Below are 8,487 nucleotides of genomic sequence, written 5' to 3' on the forward strand. Positions count from 1 at the left end.
GAAGAAAGAATCGCACGTGATGGCGCTCAGCGAGACAAAGTAAGAAAGTGACCATCAGTAAATGGGCACAGATCAAGATATTCAAAATCTGACAACAGAGTAAAACGAAACAAGGGTATATTTCGACCATGGCCGGTCACTGGCCAAACCTCTCAAAGTCAAGAACAGTGTAAGGAACGAGGGACGAAAGTGATCAAGTGCCAAAGAGTACGGAAAAATTGGGGCCATGGTCATACGCGCAATCCATGGATGCAAAGAAAAACAGCCGCGAAGGGGGTATAAGTGCAAAACGAATGGCAATGATACCAACGACAAAGACAAATAGTTCCTAACTCGTTGCCGCAGCTTCGTCTGTTGTTTGGTTCAAGCTGCGTTTTCCGGATACCACGGATTTCGGAGAAGCATCCAACACAGCCTGGTCAGAATGGCTCGATCCAACGACGGGATCTCGCGAGGTTGTTCTCAATGAAGAGGAGCGTGGAGGCCGAAGAGGACTTGAGTCAAGATCAGGAGCAGGCTCGAGAACGGACTGACCACGGCCGAGGGAGTTATCGAGATCTGAAAGCTCCGAGCCAACCGCGCCAGTTGGCGAAGCCGGTTCTTCCTCGGTCCCAGTAAATGCATCCACTTCCTCGTATTCGTCTTCCGCATCCTCTTCCTCCTCAATGATCTGACTCTTCCGTGTCGTGGGCCGCGCTGCTTTAAGGGAAGGAATACCTCCATCGGGGTATTCAGATGTTAGTCCGCCGGATGCCATCAGATTAGCCACATGAACCATTGGCCCCTTGAATGTTGACCGTTTCCGCCGAGCGAAAACGAGGCTCGACGAAGGAGAATATAGCATGGGCGCAGGAACAGCTTCATTATAAGACGAACTAGGGACACCGTCAGGCTCATCCACGTCTCGTAACCCATGACCTGGGTTTCGGACTAACCGAATATTGGTAGGAAAGCGCGCAGATGCACCAGGTGTCGTAGGCAGCACTTTGACCGAGGTGTGCGGGGACTTTGCAACCCGAGCGGTTGGCGTGGTTGCAGAACCAATGCTGTTAGATGATATGGACGAAGCCTTAGAGCGAGAATGACCGTGGTGAATACTTCGAATAGACGAGACGGATGAAGATGTCGACTTGCGGCCCCTTAAACCAACTGAAGACCGGCGATACGAGCCCCTTGGAGTAAGGGGCGACGGCGACAATGAGTTCCGATGACTTGCACCGGTACTCAATGGCCGCGGCTGTCGAGGGTAAGAGTGGCGTCGATGGGGATAGGACGCGCTACTTGGCGCTAGACTGCTTGCATTGGAGGTGCGTTTTATTTGAGTCGGGGTCACTAGATCGCTGGGCTGGCTAGTTGTTGAAGCGGCCAACGTCGTTTTCTTGGTTCCTTCTTGGCCTTTCGCAGGACTCAACTTTTCTGACAAAAACTTGCGAGATGTACCACTGGCGGACTTCGGATGTGGAGACTTGGCTCTCTTTGCAGACTCTACAAACCAATGCTTTAGGGAGGCCAATTGACTGATGATCGGGTACTGACGTCGACCAGTTCGACGTCTGAAAATTCCACCATGCTGCGCCAATTCGGGCTGAGATGCGCTCACATGAAGTGTGCTAGGGCGCGATCGCCTTCGGTCTTTGGGAGGTGGCACCGGCGGGAGGCGGCGCGTGGAGCTGTTGGAACGAATTGAGTCTTTGTCGACTGGGGGTGGCGGTGGTGTGGTGAGCCCGGGCGACTGCAGAGGTGGCTCTGGGAGCATCGGCAATTCAGGAACAGCAAGCTGTGAGGGTAAGCTTCGTCGATTCCTTCGGCCACGTTCATGTACCGGGGTTGTTGAATGGCCCTCTTCATCCACTTCAACTAGCGCAGCAGATATCTTCTCCAGGCGGCTGCTAGCTGCACTCAGGCGGCGAATGTTTTTAGCCTCTGCATCCCGTTCTCTTCGTTTTCTTTCTCTCTTGGCTTCCTTTCGCTGCTCCTTCTCTATTAGAAGAGCCCACCAACCGGCAAGCGCATCGCAACGCTGGGCCATAACACTCTCCACCACGTCGTCGACATTAATGCCCGCGCTTTTCATTCGATGCAGAGTCGTCTTCTCTAAAGACGTTGAGAAAGATGGTGGTCGAGGAATTTTCAGAATGGCTAGTTGTTCAGCAGCATGTTCGGAAAGGAACGAATGAGCGAGTACATCGTTTAAACTAGGTCGGAGGAGAGGCCGTTTTGAGAGAAGGAGGTTTATGAGTGACTTGGCGTCGTCGGGAAACTTGTCATTGTATTTCGGCTCCTCGCTTAGGATCCTCACTTTGGTGACTTGATCGTCGTCATCATCGTATGGCAGCTCTCCTGCAATGAGCGCGTATAGAATGATGCCCAAGCTCCAAACATCAACCTTTTCACCGGCATATTTTTCAGCCTTGAGCATTTCTGGTGCGCTGTAGCACACGGTACCACAGAAAGTCTGAAGATAACTCGCTTTCCCTTCGTATTCCCTTGTAAATCCGAAGTCGCAGAGTTTCACGTTTTCATGTTTGTCGAGTAGGATATTCTCTAGCTTAAGGTCTCGATGAACGCACGATTTGCTGTGAACGTAGGATACGGCGCCAACAAGCTGGGTGAAGATCTTTTTGACCTTGTCAATAGGTAGCGGCCCGTTTCGTAGAAGGTAGTTATATAGTTCATCGCCTGTCCAATGTCAGATAGCCCAGTGTTCGTGTCGCGCACACGCAGTTCATACCAGGACAATATTCAAGAACCAGCCAAACCAGCTTTTCAGTCACAATGACCTCATATAGTCGCGCAATATGGGGATGTAGAAATTGGCGATGGTGGTGGATCTCTCGTGCCAGATTTGTATCCTCTTTATCAGAGGACTTGAGCACCACCTACACGTTATCAACGAAAGCCGCGACGGCTCAATGGATCTGGACTGTGCCGTACCTTTGAGTGGTTCGTGAGTTTATGCGAGGCAAGGTAAACTTTGCCGAACGAGCCCTTTCCAATCAATCTACCCAAGGTATAGTTTCCAACATGCCGTAGGTCTTTCGATGCGAACTCTCTAAAACGGCCAAGTATGGTCAGACATCGTCGCGCAAACAGCACAGGGATGTGTGCTGGCGATCCTTACTTCAGTAACTCACTGTAAGATTCAGCAAGCTTTTCCTTCTGTTTTTGGGCTTGAACCTCCGCTCTGGTTCTGGGAGGCGGCATGTGTTTCGAGGTAACCTCCGCACGTCCTTAGGAAATCCGCGGAGTTGTATATGCCTGATATGTAAGACAGTTTGTGCTCGCCGGTCGATTGCGATTTCTTTGAGGCTGCCATCCAACGACTGAGGAAAGAGACCAATGAAAACAGAGCTGTGTTTTAAGAGCGAGGTTTTGTTCCAAGGGGGCGGGCTATGAGGTCAACGCTAATTCGAACGGCGAAGGAGGTGGTCAGACAGTCAAGGACCGCGAAAAAGAATGATTGCGAGTTTGAGGGCGCAGTTCGTTGATAGCTTTTTTTTTTCCCGCAGCGATTTGACCGTGCAGAATGATGCGATGGAATTGGAGGTCGGAGCCGTTGTCGCAGGATGACTTTTTTGGAACGGGGACAGGAACAGGTACCGACTGCGGGTGGCGGGAGGCGAGAGGAACGGATGATGTAACTCGATCTGATCAGCACATGGAATATATTAAGAATCATACATTAGAAAAGGCGTGACAATGAAATGAAGGTAAGGAGAGACGAGCGCGAGAGGAGGGTCGAAGCTTCGAACAACTGAGAGGGGAAGAGAATATGAACGCACCTCAGATGAGATGAGACGTTTACATACACTGCAGCTCCGGAGTGGTCTACCTATGGGCCATGGTCCATGGCAGCAACAAGATTACTCTAATTTATCCATTTTTTAAGATTGGTGGAAAACGTGGGCCCATTGCTGTCATTGTTTGATTCCTAAGTTTAGTTGTGATCTATGAGAGACATGAACACTGGTAGAATTCTTGATCAGAGCTTTGGGACAACACGGATATTGCAATATCAGATTCTTCTCTTAAATGCTACCAATGCCCAACGGCGCCATGAGGAGCCGACAAGGATGTCGGCTAAGGAGAGGCTTACGCCCAGTTCTCGAGTGACCTTGACTCGTTCCTCCCGTGGTGGATTCAACCCCTGAACCAAAGACATGCGCAAGTGCTTCAAATTTAGCAACGGCGTTGATGACATATTTCACTAGTCTTCACTAGTCTACCGCCAGCGGGACGGATGACAGGTTTTGGAGATGGAGGGTTTCGATTTATTTTTCCAAGTGTCCCAGACTCCCAGCGCCCGGACTAATTGGTCTGTATGTTGATCGTATGAGATAATTGGATCGCGGTTCAGTACACACCATCTAGGCTGCATTGTATATCGTCACATTGCTTCAATCGCCACTTTACACCGTATCCGAACATGTTATTCGGCGTGGCTGAAAGGCATTGTTGCTCTTGACTGTATGTAGACCGGAGGGCGTAGACTACTCCTACTCCGTACGAAGTACGCAGCAGCTGCAGTAAAGGAAGGCTTGGAGTCTTGAGACTCACCAGGCGTCCTTTTTGCCTTCTCGAAAGTGGCTCAAAGCTCACCTCTCGTTCCGATCGGTTGGCTCACCTAGCATTGCGAATGCTGTTTGGGTTTTCAATGTGTGATAAGAAGATGGGGGTATATTTAAATTTTATGCTCTTTCAAATGGCAGCTCAAGATCGTCACTCAGTCTCTTGCCACCATGCCAGAGTGTGCAAATGCCGGAGTGTCCGGTGTGTTGCACAAAGTGCAGGGTCGACACTATCCAATCCCTGTTCACCTTGAAAAGCGAGTGAAACCATCCCAAAGTACGAGTGTAGAAGATCTGTCCGCCAAATCAGTAACCAGGAAGACATAGCAGGGCGAGTTTTTCCATTTACCTGGCAGATCCCCAACGCTTTTGCCAAATCCCCCGACGAAATGCTGCGTCTTTTGCAGCAAGTATCGCCTGTTTCGCTCTGGGTCGATCAGTGACAGCCTGTCCAACATCTGAAATTGCGCATTAGTTGATACCCCCTGCGCTAGGTCATTGGGAGCTCTTACATCCAAGGTTGCTGTATTCCAGAACGAATAACAAGTATCCGCATATTTGTTACTCCGTCCATTAAAGCCAGCCCATTGTAGAGATTCTTCAGTAGGCGGCGATATGGTGGAAAGGGTGTCAATGCTCTTGCTCAAAACGAGCTCGTCTACAGCCGTCGACAGACTTTGCACATCACCCGCTGAACCATCTGCAGTTTCTCCGTGATCTTCCTCTTCTTCGTCTCCCAACTCATGCGTTTGTCTGGAGACCAGCCAGCGGACAAGACATTCGAACTGGTGAGAACCAGGCGAGACGAGTGGGACTCGTTCCGAGTCACCGGATAGACGGTTTAAAAATGTCAAAGTATTAACAGCGCAGTATGTATGGCCGGCTGTTAAATTTGAGTAAGTATATTCCCGAGGGAGATGGAAAAGTGGGCTTACAGTGTGCTTCGCAATATGGGCCTTCTGCCATTCCGCCATCGTAGGCCTGCATCGTCTCAGTAATGAAAACATGAAGCAGATTATGACAACCTACTTGGCAGGACTCAATGAAAGCCACCAGCTTCTTTACATTTATATCCTCAATACCATCGAGACCGGTGCCTCTCCGTCCTCTCAATATATACCGCGTACCGGCAGCAAAGCAGCAGAAGCGTAAGTCACCACCACCTTCAACCTGATCTCCGGGGCCGAGGACCTCACCAAAGCTCCCATTCGGCCTCTGCATTTTAGGAAGCCACTTCAGACACTCAGTCCGCTTCACTCTTGAGAGGTCATCCCCTAGGATGAGAAGAATAACCAAAGCAAAGAATGTTGACGGAACATTTGCTGGATCCCAAGCTTCGTTCGTCCGCGTCCGCTTTTTCGCCCCGAAATCTGTCCCCGTAAACCCTCGAAAGCCGCCTGAGGGGACCTGGCAATGGTATATCCAATCTATGTATCCTCGCCTTTCCTCGCTCGTTGTTTTGCTTTGCAGAGCACCGAGGAGGTCAAGACCGGAGACGGTAAAAAAAGCGAGAAGCATGCGATTGGAATCATTGGACGTGTAAAGTCCCGGAAGGAATGTCTTGAGACATCGTAGGAAATATGTAATATGGCGGTCTTTGGTAAACACGGCTTCTGACATGGCTGGCTCTTGGTCCTTATGGCCAGAGCCCGGCAGACTGTATATATGTCAAATGGTAAATAGTAGGCAGATACGTCTGTAAGCTCTTAGCAAGATCTCCAAGAGCTTTTGGTAGTTGCTTGACTTCTACCTTTTGGGGTCGAGAAAATGATAATCGGAGAAGCAAGGTTGACCCCACATCTCCGCGAAGGGAGAAAAAAGATACCGATAAGTAGCTCCGAGCTGAGCTTCACCTCATAACATTGGGGGCATTTCCGCGAAACAACTTTATCTATACTGTCCTGTTATTTACCGTCGCTCTCGAACCTGCTACCGCCCATAATGGGCTTCCTCTCTTCTAAAACCCTGATCAAGGCGCACGCCCTTTTCCTCTTCACCCTCGCCGTCTACCTCACTAAATCTCCCGAGGTCGTCACCGAAAGCGATGTAGTCTTCATGCTAGGGGAATTTCTACAACTTGTATGTAAACTGCATCCCAGCCTGCGCGCTTATATACAAACAGTCGCTGAGAAATGACTGAATAGGACTCCCGCGCGACCCCGAATTTCTCTCGCCCGCAATCCCCTTTCGCAATGTGTGGTATCCTCCTTGTCGCCGACGCTCTAATCGACCTGATACTCGTTATCAAAATCCCACACATCAATGAGATTCTTGCCATGGCTGAGGCTGCCAGATCAGAGGCTCCGGGAGCTGTGAGTGGACTGGCGCGTATGCGTACAAACCCGTTTATTGCGCGTCTCGCAACACTATATTCGGAAATCTGGACCCTCCTTTCTTTGTCGAGATTCTGCCTCTTCTTTGCGGTATCAGTCTTTATATACCAGAGCAAGCCAGATGTATGGGGCGTGGGCCGTTCAGGTGGCCCTGCGGCGCCTGGGGAGCTTTCGGGTTTGGAGCACCTGAAGAACAGAGTTGTTTTTACGTACGGGTTTATGGAAATGATGTTCTGGTTCTGGGTAGGTATCTTTACTCCTACTTATACTACCTGCCTGACATTTAGCTAACCTTTTATGCTCTAGATTTTCATAACGCTGCGCGAGGAGAGGCAGGAAGTTGCGACACGGTTTGCGGAGCGGGAGCGTGATTCATAGATCTGCAGACTGTTGACGTTCGGTATATGCCTATACGAGATTAGAGAGGATGGAGCTTAACATATAGAGGGAGTTTGTTTGAGCAGTCCATCAATTGACATTTCCTCCTTACATTACGCAGTACGTTGCGTCTCTTCTTGCCTCGGCAGAAGTAGAGCTTAATAAATACAGTTCAGTACATCGTTCGACTCAGTCCACCTTGGACAGATTTTTCACCTCAATATGATCCACATGGCGTGCCATTCGCAGACGAGCAAGGGTAGGCCTTAACCCTTTATAGCATGAATGCAAAACCAGCGACAATACCCGCAAGGATACCGACGTTCTTGCCTCGGAGAAGCACCGCACCGTCAGTTTCCGCTGGATTAGCTGAGGTTTCGGTCGACGTCGACGTTCCGGACGCAGTCAAAGTCGAGGTCGATGCTCCGGACGCGGTTGAGGTAGTGGTAGTCACGGTGCCAGTATGCTCAGTGGTGGTGGTGGTAGTTCCGTCATTGCTGATAGTGGTCTCTGTAGTAGTGACGGTAGCCGCAGTAGTAGCGATAGTAGAGGTTGTGGTTGTGGTTGCAGTTGCATCGCCAGCGCAAGTGGCGGACTGGGGGAGATCAATGACGCCGGCACCACCGCAGATACCATTGGCAAAGTCTATGGCCGCTAGAAGATCATCCTTGTCAGCTTTGCACCACGTATTTGGTCGTTCATTCGTGGTAAGGTTGATCGGGGTCAAGGAGTCAATTTGGCATGCTGTACTTACTCTTCTGATCATCTGTTCCACATGACTTTTGAACACAGCAAGCCATGTCAACAATAAAGGATCTAGTGGCACAGATGCACTCAACGTCAACGGGGCTGCACTCGGAAGGAATGGCTCCATTGGCACAGTCCTGCTGTTGTTTGTTAGGACTCCGTAGCCGTCAAAGCAAAGATCGCAGGAGACTGGGTAAGTTCGTTGAATAGAACACTTACAGCACAAGATGGGAGGCCTGGCAGAGATTGGGCAGCGGTATAGCCCAGAGAAGCGGACAGGGTCACAACGAGGAACTGGGGCTTCATGGCTGCAATGTTTATATGAAACGAGATGGAAATGAGGGAAGCGTTGCCAAAGCAGTGAACAAAGCTGAGAAGTTCGATGGCTGGTTGAGAATGTGCGGGTGAAGGTGAGAAGAAAGAAAGAAAGAAAGAAAGAAAGAAAGAAAGAAAGAAAGAAA

General features: G+C 50.0%; 5 protein-coding genes across 5 annotated transcripts; 1 reads left to right on the forward strand and 4 right to left on the reverse strand.

Moving 5' to 3' along the window:
• Positions 1-229: 229 nt before the first annotated feature.
• Positions 230-3,365, reverse strand: BDW74DRAFT_94335 (non-specific serine/threonine protein kinase). The gene is made up of 4 exons (XM_073734127.1): positions 3,122-3,365; positions 2,935-3,052; positions 2,732-2,879; positions 230-2,679 (listed from the first exon to the last, which is right to left on the reverse strand). Exons 1-4 carry the CDS (start codon positions 3,202-3,204, stop codon positions 329-331), a joined length of 2,700 nt encoding a protein of 899 aa, XP_073579309.1. The 5' UTR covers positions 3,205-3,365; the 3' UTR covers positions 230-328.
• Positions 3,289-3,917, reverse strand: BDW74DRAFT_94347 (uncharacterized protein). Its single transcript, XM_073734128.1, has one exon. The coding sequence runs from the start codon at positions 3,677-3,679 to the stop codon at positions 3,359-3,361; it is 321 nt and encodes a 106-aa protein (XP_073579310.1). The 5' UTR covers positions 3,680-3,917; the 3' UTR covers positions 3,289-3,358.
• Positions 3,918-4,604: 687 nt separating this feature from the next.
• Positions 4,605-6,264, reverse strand: cdc43 (protein geranylgeranyltransferase type I subunit CDC43; the record flags this gene model as incomplete). The annotated part of the gene is made up of 5 exons (XM_073725831.1): positions 5,598-6,264; positions 5,504-5,549; positions 5,081-5,451; positions 4,918-5,026; positions 4,605-4,862 (listed from the first exon to the last, which is right to left on the reverse strand). Coding segments are annotated over exons 1-5 (1,256 nt in total), but the record flags the coding sequence as incomplete, so codon positions are not given.
• A 169-nt stretch (positions 6,265-6,433) lies between these two features.
• BDW74DRAFT_94364 (uncharacterized protein) lies at positions 6,434-7,375 on the forward strand. The gene is made up of 3 exons (XM_073734129.1): positions 6,434-6,647; positions 6,713-7,144; positions 7,208-7,375. The coding sequence occupies exons 1-3, from the start codon at positions 6,510-6,512 to the stop codon at positions 7,277-7,279; spliced, it is 642 nt and encodes a 213-aa protein (XP_073579312.1). The 5' UTR covers positions 6,434-6,509; the 3' UTR covers positions 7,280-7,375.
• Positions 7,373-8,483, reverse strand: BDW74DRAFT_94367 (CFEM domain-containing protein). Its single transcript, XM_073734130.1, has 3 exons — positions 8,246-8,483; positions 8,034-8,166; positions 7,373-7,933 (listed from the first exon to the last, which is right to left on the reverse strand). Exons 1-3 carry the CDS (start codon positions 8,330-8,332, stop codon positions 7,554-7,556), a joined length of 600 nt encoding a protein of 199 aa, XP_073579313.1. The 5' UTR covers positions 8,333-8,483; the 3' UTR covers positions 7,373-7,553.
• Between the last annotated feature and the right edge of the window lie 4 nt (positions 8,484-8,487).

Source organism: Aspergillus multicolor (assembly GCF_047715735.1).
Source record: "Aspergillus multicolor strain CBS 133.54 unplaced genomic scaffold BDW74scaffold_37, whole genome shotgun sequence".
Classification (NCBI taxonomy): domain Eukaryota; kingdom Fungi; phylum Ascomycota; class Eurotiomycetes; order Eurotiales; family Aspergillaceae; genus Aspergillus; species Aspergillus multicolor.

Excerpts from the sequence above, each read along its gene's own strand:
- BDW74DRAFT_94335 (XM_073734127.1), bottom strand. The coding sequence starts at position 3,204 with ATGCCGCCTCCCAGAACCAGAGCGGAGGTTCAAGCCCAAAAACAGAAG. Across the intron at positions 3,053-3,121 it reads TCTTACAGTGAGTTACTGAA|AGAGTTCGCATCGAAAGACC; the intron begins GTAAGGATCGCC and ends TGGCCGTTTTAG. Across the intron at positions 2,880-2,934 it reads AACTCACGAACCACTCAAAG|GTGGTGCTCAAGTCCTCTGA; the intron begins GTACGGCACAGT and ends GATAACGTGTAG.
- BDW74DRAFT_94347 (XM_073734128.1), bottom strand. The coding sequence starts at position 3,679 with ATGATTCTTAATATATTCCATGTGCTGATCAGATCGAGTTACATCATC.
- BDW74DRAFT_94364 (XM_073734129.1), top strand. The coding sequence starts at position 6,510 with ATGGGCTTCCTCTCTTCTAAAACCCTGATCAAGGCGCACGCCCTTTTC. Across the intron at positions 6,648-6,712 it reads TAGGGGAATTTCTACAACTT|GACTCCCGCGCGACCCCGAA; the intron begins GTATGTAAACTG and ends ATGACTGAATAG. Across the intron at positions 7,145-7,207 it reads AAATGATGTTCTGGTTCTGG|ATTTTCATAACGCTGCGCGA; the intron begins GTAGGTATCTTT and ends TTTATGCTCTAG.
- BDW74DRAFT_94367 (XM_073734130.1), bottom strand. The coding sequence starts at position 8,332 with ATGAAGCCCCAGTTCCTCGTTGTGACCCTGTCCGCTTCTCTGGGCTAT. Across the intron at positions 8,167-8,245 it reads CAGGCCTCCCATCTTGTGCT|CAGGACTGTGCCAATGGAGC; the intron begins GTAAGTGTTCTA and ends AACAAACAACAG. Across the intron at positions 7,934-8,033 it reads TGGAACAGATGATCAGAAGA|CGGCCATAGACTTTGCCAAT; the intron begins GTAAGTACAGCA and ends ATGATCTTCTAG.